A 19059-nucleotide genomic window follows, 5' to 3' on the forward strand; every position below is an offset into this window, starting at 1 on the left:
CTTCATATAATCCTCTTCCTTTTGTTCACTTCTCCCCATCTTCTGCTGATACTCAACTTGGTTCTTCAAGTGTTCCTTCACTTAAGTGGACAGCCAGTCATCCTGCTCACCAAATTATTGGTGATCCTTAGCAGGGCATTGTGACTCGATCAGCGACTAGAAACACATGTCTATATGTTAACTTCTTGTCAATGATCACTCCCAAAAATATCGGTGAAGCCATGGCTGATCCCTCTTGGGTTGCTGCCATGCAGGAAGAACTCACTCAATTTCAACGACAGCACGTCTGGTTTTTAGTTCCTTTACCACATGGTAAGGAACCCATTGGTACCAAATGGGTCTATCGAAACAAAATGGACGAAGACGGTGTTGTTGTACGCAACAAGGCTAGGCTGGTTGCACAAGGTTATCTTCAAGAAGAAGGAGTCGACTTTGATGAAACCTTTGCTCCAGTGGCCAGATTAGAAGCTATACGCTTATTTTTGGCACATGCTACTTATCAAGACTTCAAGGTCTATCAAATGGACGTTAAGAGTGCCTTCCTAAATGGAAAACTCGATGAAGAAGTCTATGTCGAGCAGCCACCTGGTTTTGAGGATCCAGCCAAGCCACATCATGTCTATCGTCTCTACAAGGCCTTATACGGTCTTAAGCAAGCCCCTAGGGCTTGGTACGACACTCTCTCTGAATTTCTACTTTCTAACAACTTTCAGCGAGGATCCATTGATAGCACCCTTTTCATCTTTCGAAAAGGTGCTCATATACTATATGTCCAAATTTATGTTGATGACATTATCTTTGGATCCTCGAGCACTAAACTATGTAAAAAGTTTAGCTCTCTAATGTCATCCCACTTTGAAATGAGTATGATGGGAGAATTAACCTTCTTTCTTGGGTTGCAAATACGTCAGCTCACTGATGGTATTTTTATCAACCAGGAAAAGTATATCCGAGACATGTTGGCCAAGTTTGATATGTCTGACATTTCTCCAAAACCTACCCCCATGTCTCCTCCCAATAATCTCCATGCTGATCCTGATGGTAAGCATGTGAACCCCACTCACTATCGTGGGATGATTGGCTCGCTAATGTATCTTACAGCGAGTCGTCCTGATATCATGTTTGCTACTTGCTTATGTGCAAGATATCAAGCATCTCCTAGAGAGTCTCATCTTCTTGCTGTCAAACGCATTTTCAAATATCTGAAGGGCACAATGACCTTAGGTCTTTGGTATCCCAGGGAGTCAAATTTTGATCTTGTTGCTTACTCTGACTCTGACTATGCTGGTTGCATGTTAGATCGTAAGAGTACCAGTGGAGGATGTCAACTGTTGGGGGGGCGATTAACTAGTTGGTCTAGTAAGAAACAGCATACAGTGTCCATCTCCACTGCTGAAGCTGAATATGTGTCGGCAGAGAGTTGTTGTGCACAAGTCCTCTGGATGAAACACCAACTCGCTGACTATGACTTAGATTACACTAAGATTCCCATTATGTGTGACAACACAAGTGCGATCGCTATCACACATAATCCTGTTCAACATTCCAAAACCAAACACATAGACATTAGGTATCATTTCATACGTGACCACGTCATGAAAGGGGATGTTGAAATTTATTTCATCCCCACTGATGATCAACTCGCTGACATCTTCACAAAACCCTTAGATGAGAAGAGATTTAAAGATCTTGTCAGTAGGTTGGGAATGTTGAATGGTGACTCAACTATCTAACTTACATGTCATGTATAAGCTTAATTGGAGTCAGCAAGTTTAAGTTTGTCTTACTTACAATAAAAGCAAAATAAAGGCAATGGAAAGCCAAAAGTTTCCATCTAGTCCAATAGCAAACGGTTATTGGTAAAGACTTATAAAATCCGTTGATCCCTGTTGCTTTGGGAAAAAGCAAAATAAAGGCAATGGAAAGTCAAAAGTTTCCATCTAGTCCAATAGCAAACGGCTATTGGTAAAGACTTATAAAATCCGTTGATCCATGTTGCTTTGGGAAAAAAGCAAAATAAAGGCAATGGAAAGCCAAAAGTTTCCATCTAGTCCAATAGCAAACGGTTATTGGTAAAAACTCCTAAAATCCGTTGATGGCTGACAATTTGCCAAAATTTGTATCTCAGCGACCATATGTATGTCATATGCTCGCTAATGTCTTATTTAAAACATGTTCTTATCAATACGTTCGCTGAGACATGTTCTATTGAATAAAATAAAACATATTAAATAAAACATAGGACTGGATCTGAAACTCACTATTTCGAATATAACTATGTTGGCAACGTGGCAGTCTTGTGTGCCACATATTATGCACCTTTACAAAAAAGTTACCCACTTGTTTTACTCAAGTACGTCATCTGACCACTTGAGACCATGACTATGCCTCTGTTGGTCTGTATCTGTCAGAGGCATACGGCGCATACTCGAGTATTTTGAAAATATCCTTTTTTTCTTTTTCAAAACGTTACTCACAAAGGGTTTTATAAATATAAATTTATATAGGGTTACAGTTGTTAGACGACTGTAGATGTTGAAAATGAGGAAAGAGAAAAACTCTCTTTTGTCCTTTCATTTCTGACCAATCACATTCCTTCACCATACCCTATATATACTACTTCATACCCATTCTTCCTTTTTTTCATGCTTTCTTTCAACTATTCATTCTCTTCTAAATCTCTCAAAAACTCTTAATCTTCTCAAAATCATCATCTTTGCTTTCTCTATTCTCTGCATCTTCACAGTGTTCTTTTTTTCTAAACTTTAAAATGGCTTCATCTTCTCAAACTCCATCTGCTTCCGCCGCCACTCAAAAGTCTTATCTAAATTCTTCTTCCTTCTCTCCATCTGCCAATGTTGTAAAATCCTCAAAGATCTCTTTCAATGCTTCTGAGATGGTTGTTAAACCTAACAACTATCTCGGCTCGTCTGAAGTACCGGAAGGTACAAAAGGATATAAGCCAATACTCGATTTCATTCGTGCTTCCCCGGCCAGTCACTGTATAATGGCAGATCCGGAGAAGATATATGTTCATCTTCTTCGTGAATTCTGGTGGACATGTAACTATGATGAGTCCACCCAGTCTATCGTGGGTACTGTTCGAGAAGGAACAAAATCCATTTCTATCACTCCAGCGTCGTTACGCCGTACTCTACGCTTCCCACAAGAAGATGAGGAAAATGTATTTGTGGAAGCGGCTGGAGATGATGAGTGGAAGGCATGGTTGCCTTCCATCGGGTACAATCACAATTTGAGGAACCCTCCGGCCATCCCTAACAATCCTCTTAAACAAAATCTCCCAGGGATATGGAGGGTTCTATTCACCCATGTGATCCAGTGCATGGGTGGAAACTCTGGGTCATATAATCAGGCGTCCTCTACTTTGATGCCTATTATTCATGCCTTGGCAGAAGGAAGGTTTGTAGATTTTGCCTTGTTGATCTTCAATGATATGAAGAACAAGGTCTCGCTGAACAACAGATCTCACACAGTGCCCTTTGTGAGAATTTTCTCCCTCATCTTCAAAGAGGCGCTGGGTGATGAGTATGATTTACCAAATGCTGCCTCGATACACGTTGCACGGGTTGGCAGCAACATCTATAAGCAACCAGCTGAACACTTGGTTGCTCGCCTCACTCCACATATAAAAGAGGTACTCTTCTCCTTAAACTCTTCTTTATACCCCAAAAGCAGCGACTGGGAGGTAGCACTTCTTACTGATGAAGTGGCTGATACGGTCGCTGCGGACGCCGGAATGCCTTCTGAGGCTGGTTCGCTGATAAACCCCCCAGCGACCTCCAAAGCCTCTAAAAAGACCAAAACAATTCCTAAGGCAGCGTCCCCAACTATAAATCTACAATCTTCACCCTCCGCTGTCGTCCCAAAACGAAAGCGGAGTGATTCAAAGGGAAAACCAAAGGTTAGGAAGTCCTCTACGCCCAAGGACGATAGTACCCAAGCCACCCCATCAGCAGCCTCCCAACAGGCTGCTGACGAGTTAAACGGGAGCAGCAAGCAGCCACCTCAAATTTCTGTAGGTGAGGTTGGTGAAGATATTGGGTTACCCCAGCCCACTAGAGGTCTTAGTCCAAATCCACCCCAAGTAAATATTCCCTCTTCTCTATAAATACCCTCTGAGTCGTTGACAGCAGCCAGATCACAGGTGATGCTAGAGTCAACACCCTCTACGGCCGATGATACCTTGGTAGAACAACACATTGAGGTTGAGGCACCAGGTTCCCTTTCCCCAACCACTATCAATGTCTCGGAAACTGTTTGTGCAGGGACCGAGACTAACATTTTTGCAGACTTCGATATGGAAGATGAATACGGCTGCGAGTTTGATCCATAAGATTCTCATGCTGAAGTTACACTCGCTGCCGCTGAAGAGAGTGAAGAAGAAGTTGTTGTGGGTTGTGGGTGAGATGTTTGAAGGTGATATGGGCTTCATAATGATTGGGGAGCATCAAAGAAATGAAGAGATGCCCGAGATGCTTGCTGATATGCCTCCTCCTCCTTCCTACTCCCCAAGGCCCACAGAAAGTTTTGAATCTATGGGGCACTTTGGAGAGTTTAAGACTGTGCTTAATGATGAAGAACTGCAAAGAAGGAAGGAGCTGTGCAAGAATCAACGTATTAGACCAGGAGTGTATGTTGAAGTTGAAGAACTGGATGATGAAGTTATAATGGAAGTGCCTCCTATGCATCATCCAGATTTCTTTGGCACTCCTTGCTCCAAGAACCCAGTCTCTCTAAGATCCCTAAGGATGCCAGAGCTTGACGATGAAAGAATATACACCGCAGTGGACTTGCCTGGACTTGACTATGTTGAAACGTATCAATTGCAAGAGCTGCTGAGAAGAATTCAGGTGTGCCAAAGTCAAGGGAATAGGCATGGGTACTTGTATGCGTGGTTGGTTGATCAGGTTGCCCAAGTACATTTAGAAGCGCATACAAAATTTCAATACTTAGTGCATAGCAGTGTTAATCTCAATGATGGGTTGGCTGAGCAGAAAAATGTAGTTATTCGAATGATTAAGGCTCAGCAGCAGCATACTGCATCAAATGAGAGGCTCTTCAAGCAGAATCAAACCCTTCTCAATGCAAGTATGAATCGGGTTAGTGTCTCAAACTCCTCTATCTCTGCCTCGCTGAATAAACTTAAAGAACAAATTGCTAAGTCAGCGACGGCAACCGAAAACACTGCCCTTCTTTCTTCTCTTCAACAACTCTCCCAATCGAATATTCTTTTTACAGCTCAACTCAATCATCTTCAAAACTCCATCAACTCCTTCTCTCGCAATCAACAAAATTTTCTGTCAACTCTCACCACCGAAATTGCCTCTCTCAAATCTTCCTTAAATTTCTCTTCATTGGCTGCTGATAAACTCAGGATAGAGGAATCTATCAGCAGCCAGCGCAAACTTGAAAAGGAGGTCTCTGACCTTAAACAGATGATGAAAGAAATAATGGGTCTCCTCAAGAATAAAGTGGAAGTAGCAAGTACTCCAGCTACTTCCAAGGGGGAGAAAACTGCAATTAACGAGGAGACCCCAAATGCTGAAAATGTGCCCCTCGCTGCCAAAGATCGTGTACAGGCAGCAAGTGTTGAGGGGGAGCACGCTGAAGAAAGAAGTGCAAAGCCCGCTGAAGTTGCGACAGCGAGGCCAATAAATGTGTCAGCTTTCAAACCAACAGATGAGTTTCATGCTGCCCTTGTAAAGAAGTATGCTGAAAAGGGAAAAGCAGCAGCAGTAACTCAAGGCAAACCACCTAAGGTTCCCATCTCAGCATCTGCACAAAAAGATAAGCTCATGTCCGGAGCTCTTCCCAAGTCTTCTTCAGAAACATCTGCTGAACTCACTCCCACTGAGATAGTCATTCAAGAAGAGCTGAAGAAAAAGAGAATTCAAGAAGAACTATCTCAGAAACTGATAAGTGAGCTGATTGGCACTGAAGAACTTGAAAGTGTTGACGATGAAACCAAAAGGTTAGCTAAGCAGTCTGGTGGTTTGGAAGCTCTCAAGAGGAAAGAGCTTGAATTCTTTGCGAGTAAGAAGAAGAAGCTTGAAGAAGCAAAGGTGTGCCCAGGGTATTCACTCTTAAAAATGTCAAATCTGACACCCTTGGGCCCACTGAGTGGATCGAGATCTATAAGCTCATCAAAGACAACAAAACACCGGTCTTTGATCCACTCATAAAGATGGCTGGTGATCAAATCAAGCAGACAAGGAGGATGGAAAAGAAATACAAAGTTGAAGACTCTTTGCTCAGTGCTGCCAGACATCCATACTCTCCTTCCTCTCAGCAACCCAGAAGCGGTGTCAAGAGGACAGCTTCTGGGCAGGTTACATCCTCACTCCCCACCATTCTTAGAACTTTGTCAAAATCTGACATTGGGGAGGAATCTTCACTCAACCTTCGCATGCCTTCAAGACTACTTTTCGTGGAAGGGTTGTACAGTGAAGACTTGGGAGGATTTTGCTTCACAAATGTTCATGGTCATGAGCTCTTTTTTAGGACCAGTGAACTCTCTGCTGCTCCCTCTAGATTTCTTGTAAAATTAAGGAAATACTGCTCAAGGACTTCAAACAATCCAAGATTCATTCAGCTGATTGATGAAGAGCTGATGAAGTCCGAGAGACAAAAAGACAAGGCGTTCATAGAAGCAAAACAAGAATCTGTGTGGGAGTAGTTTTATACTTGTAACTTGTTTACTTTGCTGTACTTGTAACTTGTTTCTCATATATAAAATCAGCATTGTATCAAAAATCCCTTGTCAAATGTTTGTTAGTGCAAGCCCTCTATTCAGCTAAGTCTCCTCAGCGAATAGGGGGAGATTGTTGGATCAGGGATTCGCTGAGGGAACTCAGCGAGTGGCTCATTCAGCGAGCTGTCAGCGAGCTCACTTATCTGCAAGCATATTCGATCTTCAAAGTCTAAAGGATATGTTCAATGACTCACCGTCCAGTATTTGTTAGTCAAATATGAGCGGGAATTTGAAGATTAGAAGAATGGTCCCAAGGACACGTGTTGAAAGATCAAGATGAAGACATGTGACCTTGTACTACTTCGTTGCAGTGAAGTTTCTCTTTCATACCGTTTTTGGAAACAAACAAGATGAAGGAAAGAGGCTTCTGCAGATCTGAATGATCCACCAATAGATAGTTGACAACCTTCATGTGTCAACATCTACTAGAGTAGTCATGTGATTCCTTATCTGCCTATAAAAGGAATCACTTGACCTAGCCACCAAATGAGTTGGTGTGTTCCACTGTTTTACTTTATTCTCTCTAAGTAAATTTGTTAAGTTTTTGTGTGTTCAAAAACTTAACATATATTTTCTGTTTATTGTTTATTGTTGTTGTAAAACAACCATCCATGTTTTCATCGTTTAGTTTGATATACATATAACTAAACAAAGTTCTTTACTTCTCATCTCTATTCTTGTTATTTCGTATTTACTTTACAAGTTAGTTAATTAAAACACAAGCAGTGCATTCTAGGACCATCACCTATACATGGCTAGAAGGGTTATTCTAGCTATTATTGTTTCAGAGATTTTTCTTCACCCTAACACCTATGATGTTAGTTTGAATTTGGTGAGGAACCTAGGAGACCTGAGCAAAGAAGTTCGAAAGAGCAGCTCTTGCGTGTATGTATAGAAACCTGTCTAAGGGGAATATGCCTGCAAGAAAGGGTATTGGTGGGCCTTGTTGTTGCTCCAATATTGGGCATGGGAAAGAATGCCACAGATTTCCCCACGCGTCACGATACGTAAAGAGGACAGACCGTATGCTTATCGGTCCTGCTTAGCAAATAGATGGCATGAGAGACTTCTCAAATGTTGAGACACCAGCACGCACGCTTACTGTATACCGGGCTTTTTTCAACACGCTCACGAATGACAGGTATTTAAATAATATTTTTTCATGTGTTTAATATTTTATATACTTTGTTAGTTATAATAATTTAAAACTTTTATAATATAGTTCAAATGGACTTCGTGTGAAGAGTTCATCCACCTACTCCCCCTGAGATGTAGGTCTAGTCGACGCATATGGAGATATATGGGTCCATTGATCCATTGGGATGAGTTGGAGGTACAACTAGCACATAGAGTTGCTAGACAGTTTGGCATCATACAAACCATTCCATCTAATTATGGTTTGTTGGAACCAAACGAGTTTAGTAACCTTAAAAAATGCGAAAGGGGAGACCTGTTGTGGTCTATTGGGGTGTAAAACGTGCCAACTATATCAACCAGTGGGAAAACCAACACCAGAGTCTCCACCAAGGAGAGTGAGGGACCACCACTGTGGACGGATATATGCAGTGGTATCATGAGCATACCGTCTTAATAGTCGGTAAATCCGGCCAGGCCTAGCCTCCTAGTGAATACCCTGCCTGGGGGTCTAATCAACCATTGTTTGTAAGTATATTTTTTAAAAAGAAAACTGCTACTAATAAATATTAAAATTGTTACTTATATTTGAATGCGCAACAAGAGGGTTTATTGTAGGTTGATGAGCGATCTCGTTTGTATCAAGAATCACATTCGGTGGTCAGCCAAATGTTTGGGGAGTTTAGAACAATACTGGAGGCGGTATTTTCTTTCAGTCATCAGAAACAACGTATGAATTATACGTTACAAAATTTTCAGTTTCCTGAGTCACGGGAATTTCAAATGCCTCCCTCCCAACATAATCAAGGTGGGACTTCATGAGGTGTTGGTCCTTCCAATTCAGGTGCTGGTCCTCCCAGTTTTAATACCCAACCTGTGTTTAGGCCGTCACCAAATTCGGGTTTTCAAGCTTACCAACCGGGTAATTCACAGGCTGGTGCCTCAAGTTCAAGCACCCAACAAATGTTTTCGGGTACCAAACAATTATTTACCGGTACCTCCCAAAACCCGGGCTATTTTACCCCGAATCCACCACTTCATCTGTTCATTGTCTCTCCAACTATTTTTGCACTTGATTACTCATAGAGTGGTCAATCGGCACGAAACTTCTCTCCTTTTCCAATGCAAAAACTTATTTCCTTTTCCAAGTTGTTCTTAACACTCAGTTACAAATCTAGGAAATGAAGAAGAAGAAGAAAAAGAAGAAGAAGAAGAACAACAACAACAACATGTGCTGCCACATAGAAGTCGCAGAGTTCGTCGTGCCCCACCAGGATATGGAATGGGGTGGGGGGTTGCTAGATAGATTCTATTATGTGTTTTTTTTAAATGTTTTTACTAATAAGTATCTGTTTGTCATGAATAAGATAAATATTAAGGGTGAGTGTGGGTCGGTTTGGGTCGATTTTTGCTTAAAACCGAAACCCGAACCGATTCATTCGGTTTTAGAAAACCAAAAGCATTGGATTCGGTTTTTGCTCGGTTCGATTTTTCGGTTTTCCGGTTCGGTTTGGATCGGTTTCGGTTTTTTTAATAACTTTTTTTAAAAAAGTTTCTTATATATTATGTTACAAATTTAGCTTTCAATTGTTAAGAAAAGAAATATGATATAAAAACTCAAATACAGGGAAGCTTTCAATTGTATAACTTTTATAAAACGAATTACTTTTACTGCACTTTTTTATCAAAAATATACAATTTGTATAGATTTGTACATTAAAAAGATAAAAAGACCTAGATATATTAACATATTTATAAATTATATGTAATAAATATAAATGTAATATGATATAAATATAAAATAATTTAAATAAATTTAGTTCGGTTCGGTTCGGTTTTTGATTGGTTTTTTGGCATATGAAACCGAAACCGATTTGTTCGGTTTTTAGAAAACGAAAACCAAACCAATGGATTTCAATCGGTTTTTGGTTTTTTCGGTTCGGTTTTGTCGATGTTTTTCGGTTTTTGGTTTTTCGGTTTGGTTTTGCTCACCCCTAATAAATATTATGTTTTTTTGTAATCAAAATAATACATATAAAACTTACATCAAAATAATACATATTCAAAATAACAATATAAAACTTAGATAAAAATAGTACATATTCAAAATACTACTCCCTCCGTCCCACTAGAAGTGTCATGTTTATAATTTTTAAAGTCTAACACTTACAACTTTCACCTTAAATAATTTTATTTGTGTGAGGTAATACTTGTTGAAAGTTATATGAATCGATTGTGTTTTGGAAGTGTTTTGTAATGGTATAAATTTTATCAGTTTTTATATAACACAAAAAAAAATATATATTTAAGGTCAAAGTTTAGAAATAAAGACTTTGAATATTCAAAGTAGGATACTTGTAATGGGATAGAGGGAGTACATAAATTTTCTAACGAAAACCGTCTTCAACTACCAATTTATAATATGTCGCATAGTCGATTTTTTTATCAATCAACTTTAACAGTTTCTTAAGTTCCGAAGTTATTATCGATGTTTGGTAATGTAGACTCAATATATTCGTTATGCATTTCTTCACATATAATGATTCTGCTGCTAATTTTCCTTATTTCTTTTATTTTCTTCTTATGTTCGAGCTTCCTTTGTTCCATAAGAAGCTTACAATCATTAATTTTGTGGTAAAGTTCATACCCATCATCAATATTATCTTTACATTACGCTTTCAATGCATGATATGTTACTGTAGGAGGTGATGATGGGTCAGATGACGATGAAAAAGCCATAACTTTTGTTTTAAAAAATTTATACTGATAATGTTTGTTACAAATGCATAAAGGAAAACCGAATTATATATATACACACTCAATTCGAAACCGGTTTTGGCAATATCGGTTTCGAAATACATTCAATGTACCACTGTAGCTGGTCAACTTTTGTACCTGCCCTTATCACATCGTCTGAACCACACCTGCACACTCTGAACCCGGGCTTGCTACTACCGGTTTCAAAGTTCCTTTTTTGAACCCGGTTTTGGGAATACCAGGTTCGGGCCAAAAAAACGAAACTAGTACTGGGAGTATCGGTTTACCCACTTTAAAAAAAAAAAAATTCAAAATCTTGTTTGACAAAACACCTTTAAAAAATTTCCGCTTCAAAAAATTAGTGGTAATCGACCAAATACCATCGTAAGCTTTCAAATACTAAAACCATAATTCTATGTGAAACACGTTTCCCTACCTTCTTTGTACTATATTCTTATTTGTAATTGTAGTGCACATGCATGTTCCTAATTAAGAAAGATCAATTAAACCCCTTATATATAGGGAAGCAAAAATATACGTAGAGGTCACACCGACCTAACTTTCTTTGATACATCGATCATCATGTCTTGTTTACTACTCACCTCTTCATTTACTACTACTAATTCCAAGCCAAACACTTTCAAGGCTCGAACCATCAAAACCCGAGGGTTACGAGTCTCATGTAACGTAACACCGACAAATGATGATAACCAAATCATACTCCCCGAAACCCAAAAACTTATCATGCCAAATGTAGACCGAAGGGACCTCCTTGTGGGTCTCGGCGGTCTCTGCACCGCCGGGAACTTATCTTCCTTGTCATCGGCATTAGCTGATCCAATTGTAGCTCCTCCTCCGGACTTGTCTTGCAAGGACGCGAGTGTCGGGAATAATGCTAAAAAGACTTTGAGGCCACTAGAATGTTGTCCTCCTAACCTTAATAAGAAAGTTAAACGTTTTGTGTTTCCAAATGATCAAGAACCGGTGAGAATAAGATGGCCGGCACATAAAGGCACTAAAGAGCAAGTCGACAAGTACAAAAAAGCCGTTGCAGCTATGCGGGCCCTCCCAGACGACCACCCACATAGCTTCAAACAACAAGCTTCAATTCATTGTGCTTATTGTAATGGAGGTTACACTCAAGCGCTTAGCGGCTATCCTGATACCGAGCTTCAGATTCATAACTCGTGGCTCTTCTTTCCTTTCCATCGTTGGTACTTGTACTTTTACGAAAGAATCCTGGGTAAACTAATTTGTGATCCCACTTTCGCGTTACCTTACTGGAACTGGGACAATCCAGCTGGAATGCAGATTCCTGAAATGTTTCTATATGAAAAATGCAATCCCAAATATCTAGGGGATAAATGCAATCCCCTATATGACGAATACCGTGACCCGAAACATCAACCTCCACAGTTGGTGAACCTACAATTCAATGGGGATGACAAGGATTCCGATACTATTGATCTGATAAAGCGCAATCTTTTCACAGTGTACCGTGATTTGGTGAGGAATGGGGGTGATACCATCAGTTTCTTTGGAGGCATGTATGTAGCTGGGGATGACCCTGTTAGAAATGGTGACCCCTCGGTTGGATCCGTGGAAGCCAGTTCTCACACTGCCGTACATCGATGGGTAGGTAACTCGAACTTACCTAATGGAGAGGACATGGGCAACTTCTATTCCGCGGGTTATGACCCTTTATTTTATGTGCATCATGCTAATGTCGACCGTATGTGGAAGCTATGGAAGGATTTACGCCTTCCAGGGCACGTAGAACCAACCGAGTGCGATTGGTTAAATTCTTCGTACGTGTTTTATGATGAGAATCAAGACCTTGTGCGAGTTTTTAACAAAGACTCGGTTGATATAAAGAAGCTGAAGTTTGATTATCCAAAGTTTGAGCTCCCGTGGATCAATAGTCGACCCCCTAGACGTGACAAAATGTCACAAGTTGCTTTGATCGCATTAGGAGATGTGAAATCGTTGGACGAGGTGAAGTTCCCCTTTAAACTAGACAAGATCCTCAAGGTTCTTGTTAAGAGGCCAGGTGTGAACAGGACTAACGAGGACAAGGCGAAATCCAACGAGAATTTGTTGATCAATGGGATAAAATACAGGGGTGATAAGTTTGTGAAATTTGATGTGTTCGTGAATGACAAGGTTAACACTGATGAAGGCAAATTTCCCACACCTAGCGACCCTGAATACGCGGGTGGCTTTGCAGAGCTTCCACATGGCGGGAACGAAAGTAATATGTTGATGTCTAGTGCAGTGAGGTTCGGGCTGGACGAGCTGTTGGAAGACACAAACACCGAAGGGGACGAGTATGCTGTGGTTACATTGGTGCCAATAATCGGGACTGAAAATCTCACTATTCAGGAAATCAAGATCGAGTTGGTTCCCGTTTAGGAAATCAAGATCGAGTCGGTTGTTCCCACTCTGCAAATCAAGATCCAGATGATTCAGGAAATCAAGTAATGAATTGTACGTGTTGTGTATAAGGGATAATAATGTACCCTGTATGTTGTATTGTGTTGCAAGGTTTTCGTTAATGTTGGGTTAATGTAATAAAATTGGTTTTCTTTTCTAATCTTGTTTCAGTAACATTTTATCTAATTAGTTACCTGACAATCAAGATACAGCTAGTAAGGTTGCCTTACATTTATAAGGCAAATCATAGTACGTTTGCATAATTTATAGAAACTTTTTATTCTTGGAAAGTTCACATGTAATTTATAGAAACCCTTTTATTCTTGTAAATTTCACATGTACGTACTTTAGGCATTGCATAAAAGAGGAGGTTTGCACTATAATATGAGTAGCTCGAAGAGTAATAAACAGGTCATGATCGCTTAGCTTTGCATCCTTTGGACCACAAGGTTGTTGGTTCAGGCTCCAAATAAAAGTATCAATATATACATATGTATACTAGTCTTAATACCCGTACACATAGTTATCGACTCGACTTGAGATCTATTATTTTGACTCGTGACTCGAATCGTAAGAATCGAGATATTTTTGATAATATATAACTTTATAATTATATATAAGTTATCGTAAAAATATACGTAGTATTTTTTGATATATTAAGCTAAAAATATAAAACACTATCAAAATTGATATAACATATAAAAGAATTATGTTTTATAAAAATTAAAAAGTTTTTGAAGAAAAATTAAATATTTGTGACTCGTGACTCGGGACACGATTCGGACCGACTCGCACAACAAAACACGAGTCATGTTACGAGTCTGAAGCAAAGACGAATCATACACCTAGTCTCCTCGTTTTTACTTTGTTTTGACTCGGCTCGTACGAGTTTGACAACTATGTCCGTACATGATACACGGATTCTTTATATTTATATCATTTTATATATCTAAAATAAAAGAAACTTCGTATAAGGAATTTTGTATATGGTATATATCTATCCCTTATTTCATATATTGTCAGAAATTTTTGTGAGAAAGATATTTTTATCCTTAAGTAAGAGTATGACTATTTATATCTCACCTTTAATAAGATTGAAACCTTTATATGATTTAGTTTTCTTGAACTACATGATCAGAACAATATGCAGGGATATGATTCTCTATGCAACCGTTATCAACCATATGAAAGTGATGTTAAAATCAAACATAATAGTAGTATATCGTAAATGAAAGTATACCCCTATGTGTATGAATGTATAATACACCTCAAATATTTAATACGAATGACTCATCTTTAGTTGCCTATTTTTTGTGTGTTGGTGGAATATAATCGTTTGAATATGACCAAAAACATCTATTACATGAGTTAATGTCAAAGTAATTAATAGTGTTTTTATACCTATTTTAAAAAGCAAATTATCATCATTCATTAAACATTAAAAAAGAGTAAAGAAAAAAAATATGTTTCGTTGCACGTAATATATAAAATCTCATTGAGATAATGAGCTATTAACTAATCATCTCCTAAATTTGACTATAAAACGAATACTATAGCATTCCATTAATATTAATTATCTATTTATTTAATGGATAACTTTAACTTAATATAATTTATATATTATACACATAATAGATCTTGAATTTATATATTATAATTATATTGTATTAGAATTGAAATAATATCGATCAATAGGCCGGGGTTTTTAATGAATATGACTAAAAAGACATGTGTCATACGTGTCAATCAATCAATACTTTAATATTGTTTTAGTTTATTGGTAGATACGTAGAAGTTTCAAAAAAGAAACAAAAGATGTACTCTTTCTATTTTAAACAATGAAGTACAGGTTATAAGAATCGGCCCCAATAACATACAAGGTGGGAATACAGGAAAGTAAAACTATCATAAGAAGGGGTAGAAGATAACCCATATATGCTTATTTGTATATACAAAGCCATAAGAATCGTCCCCAATAAACCATCAATATACATACGTAGATACTAGTCTAGTCTCACACGATGCAGTGGTGATAATTTACATCGCATAAGATGCCATGACAATATGGTACATGTTTTTATAATATATAGTTAGAATTTTGTTGGTTTTAATTAGTCCAGGTACAATTATTATCGAAACTTGGGAAATTGCAAACGATTTAACAGGATTTGACATATTGTAAGAGATGAAGAATATTTGTGAAATTATGAATTGTTATATTGAAAAAGAAATATACAATACACACACATATATAATCGCTTCTAACTAACTTCTATAAGTTACAAAATGGTCCCTTGTACTTTATTATACTACATACTAGACCTTGAGCCATGTATTTGTATCTTGTGAGAGAATTGTGTAACTTAAGGATCTTTAGACACATTCTGGACTTGATGATGGTTGACTGTTTCTTGTATGATCTTATCACCCCGTAAGTTGGCAATGTGTATGGATCACAGATTGCTAACTTGTCAACTTGGATAGACACTTGTAATTAAGGTGTCTTCAAAGAGCTTGTGTGAGGATATCTACAACTTGGGCATGAGGTGAAATATAGTGGTTTGAGTTGACCTGTTTGATTTGGGCATGAGGTGAAATATAGTGATTTGAGTTGACCTGTTTGATTTTGTCTCTGACCTAAATGATAATTAATTTCAATGTGTTTAGTCTTTGCATGTTGAATAGGGTTGGTTGCAAGAGAGATGGCAGAGGAGTTGCCACACAGTATAAGGGTTGGTGTAGAAATATGAACTTGTACCAAGAAATCTCACAAGTAATGTTAGCCATTGCCCAATACCCTACTTATGTTGAGGATATGGAGAAAATAGTTTGTTTCTTAGATAACTAGGAGATAAGATTGTTTCCTAGAAATATGGCATATCCAATGACTGAACTTCTTAAAGATGAACAGTTGGCCCAGTCACTATTACAATAGGTGGTGAGATTTAGTTTAGTGGAACTAGCTAGTTGCCCGCATAATGCGACGGTGGTCGTGGCGGCGATGATATAGTGGTAAGGGCGACTGTTGATTGTAGATGAGACGTAGAGTGATGTAAATATATAATTGATGCAAAGGTTTAATGGAGATATTTTAAAAGATAAAAAATTGATAGTGTAATTTAATCATTCATGTTAAGGAGTAGTGTTGGTAAAAATATTGTAAGAGGTGCTGTAATATCCTAAAAATTCAAACCAATATAAATTTGATAAAAAGTAAAACAGAGATTAATATAATCCTATCTTGACTCTTATTTAGTATGTATATAATAATAATAATAATAAACTAATTAGTAATAGCCATTTGTAGGATGGTCTTGTTATGTCACTTGGGTTATGATAAAATGACGTACAATTATAATTAGTTCAATAATGTCATTTTTTGTGCTAATAAAATAATTAAGGATAGTAATAAACAACATTTGAGGTTATTGTACCTATATGATCGGTTAGGATAAGAAAGATGTAGGCAATTGTCATGTTAATTAACCAATATTTATGTACCTTAACAAGTGAGGTAATAACAAATAATAAATTACATTACAATTAATAGAATGACTCTTTGTATGGAATCAATGAAGTCATATATTACCGTTTAGGGGGAGACAAATGGATAAAGCTAAACTAGGAAATTTGAAACACTCCATATACATATACACTACTAGAAAATCTGTGTATACCAACGGATTTTCCCACGGCAAGAAATCCGTGGGAAATTTTCCCACTGATTACCCACCGAATGGAGTTGAATTTATAGAATCAAGTTATTTTTATATTTTTTCACGGAATACCCACTAAACAAATATCCGTGGGAAATCCGTGAGAAATCCAAGGGAAGTAAAAAAAGTATTCAAAGTATTTCCCACGAATTTCCCACAAATATGAAGTCGTGGGAATTTCACTTATTAAAAATTTTCTAACTTCCGTGGGTAATCCGTGGAAAATATTTCCCACAAATTACCCACTGATTACCCACAGATGAAAAATATTCATGGAAAATTACATAAAAAAAAGTTTCCATATTCGTGGGAAATCTGAGTGAAGAAATTACTCACGGATTACCCACGGATATATCTTAACCGTTGGAAATCTGTTGGAAATATTTTTCAAAAATATGTTTAGGTAATCCGTGACAATCGATGGGAACGATTTTCCCACGGATTTCCCGCAGATTATTTGTTTCCGTGGGTAATTTGTGGGAATTCCATGGGAAATATTTTTACAAAATTTTCTAGGATAGTCCGTGGGTAGTCCGTGGGAAGTATTTCCCACAGATTTCCCACGGATTATATAAGACGGTGGGAAATCCGTAGGAATTTTATGGGAAATATTTTTCAAAAAACCTTTTAGGCAATCCGTGGGTAATTCATGGGAAATATTTCCACGAATTTCTCACAGATTTTCCACAGATTATGTGATTCCGTGGGAAATCCTTGGGAAAATTGTAACAAATTCATAAAAGTTATCATTTTGTGTGTGTATATAGTATATGTATCGATGTACACTGTATGTAAGTACATATATGTAATTCCTAAACATACACGTACATACATATACTGCATTTTATATGTATCGTGTATATATGTATGTACGTATAATGCATGTATATGTACATATAGATCTATCTAAGACCGCACATCTATTCATAAAACACATACATGTTATACATAAGTATATATATCATTAGTACACACAACATACCTACCTCTCATACATACTTATATATATGTACAATACCTACATATCTCACATATATACGTACCTACATACATACATAGACGATATATAATATTCAATTACCAATATACTAATACATGATTGAAGTAGTTTTAAAGTATGCGGCGCAAGATATATAAAGTCATGTGTCGTTTTGATTTAATATTTTTAAAATATAGTTATATCCCTTAATTAAATAATATAAGAACATCTACCTAATTTACCCTTCACTTAACTCATTAAGTATAACCATGTAATACATTTAATGAAATAATTTATAACATAAATCACCAGCCCTACCACGCATCACCCTCACCACAACCGCTGCCACTATCGCCGTCATTGCCACCACCACCACTCGTTGCCACTATCACCACCACGCGTCTAGTACTTGAAAAAATATATTATTATTATTTTGTCCCTAATCTATATTTAATAGAGTTAGATACCGTTTCTTTTTTACTTAATATACTTAAAAATTAAGAACTTAATACATTAAGCCAAGTTTTATTTTTTTTTATGACTTAATAAATAAAAATAATCGTCAATTATCTTTTTTTTATTAATACATAAAAATATTATTTATCTATTCAGTCACTTAATACAATAAACATTTGATAAATAAAAGAACCGTAGCTATAGTAAATCAATTTAAAAAATAACTTTAGTTGTATAATTTCATTATTACAAACTTTGATTTCTATACTTCTATATTACAATATAAAGATTATGCAACTTGAAAAGTTAGAGTTAAAAAAGGAGATGCATAATGACCATTATGCTCTTAATGAAATAGTTTACACTATTAGTCCATTATCTTTTAAAATATTTCCACTACCCTTTAGATTATCGTCACCACCAAAACGCCGTTACCACAATCGTTGTCGTATTGTGCAAGTATCATGCTATATTAATTAAGATAATAAAAAGGGTAAGTGACTAAGAACCCACTGGTCTTATGTACCGTTTATAATAGTTATCCCATATTTTGATTTTATTTATATGTTTAACACTCAATTTATTAATTTCGGGAAGAGTTACAACAATCTAGCGAGGAGCAAACAAATTATAAAGAGAGTTATAAGAACGCTTAAATGCTAATTGAATTGAGTTGTGATTAAAAATAAAAAAAAAAAAACAAAACATAAAAAAGGTCAATTTATGTATTTTGTTTAGATAAAAAAAAAATAAGGCTTCTTAACCAATTTGCTAAGAAAAATGTTAGGAGAACAACAAAAAATCATCGAGTA

General features: G+C 37.1%; 1 protein-coding gene across 1 annotated transcript; it reads left to right on the forward strand.

Annotated features, from left to right (window-relative positions):
- Positions 1-11213: 11213 nt before the first annotated feature.
- On the forward strand, positions 11214-13256 carry LOC122592578 (polyphenol oxidase I, chloroplastic-like). The gene has a single exon (XM_043764840.1). The coding sequence runs from the start codon at positions 11246-11248 to the stop codon at positions 13073-13075; it is 1830 nt and encodes a 609-aa protein (XP_043620775.1). The 5' UTR covers positions 11214-11245; the 3' UTR covers positions 13076-13256.
- The last annotated feature ends 5803 nt before the right edge of the window (positions 13257-19059 follow it).

The sequence above is a fragment of the Erigeron canadensis genome, chromosome 3 (assembly GCF_010389155.1).
Source record: "Erigeron canadensis isolate Cc75 chromosome 3, C_canadensis_v1, whole genome shotgun sequence".
Lineage (NCBI taxonomy): Eukaryota > Viridiplantae > Streptophyta > Magnoliopsida > Asterales > Asteraceae > Erigeron > Erigeron canadensis.

Bases quoted from the DNA above. Each gene is read 5' to 3' on its own strand.
- LOC122592578 (XM_043764840.1), top strand. From the start codon at position 11,246: ATGTCTTGTTTACTACTCACCTCTTCATTTACTACTACTAATTCCAAG.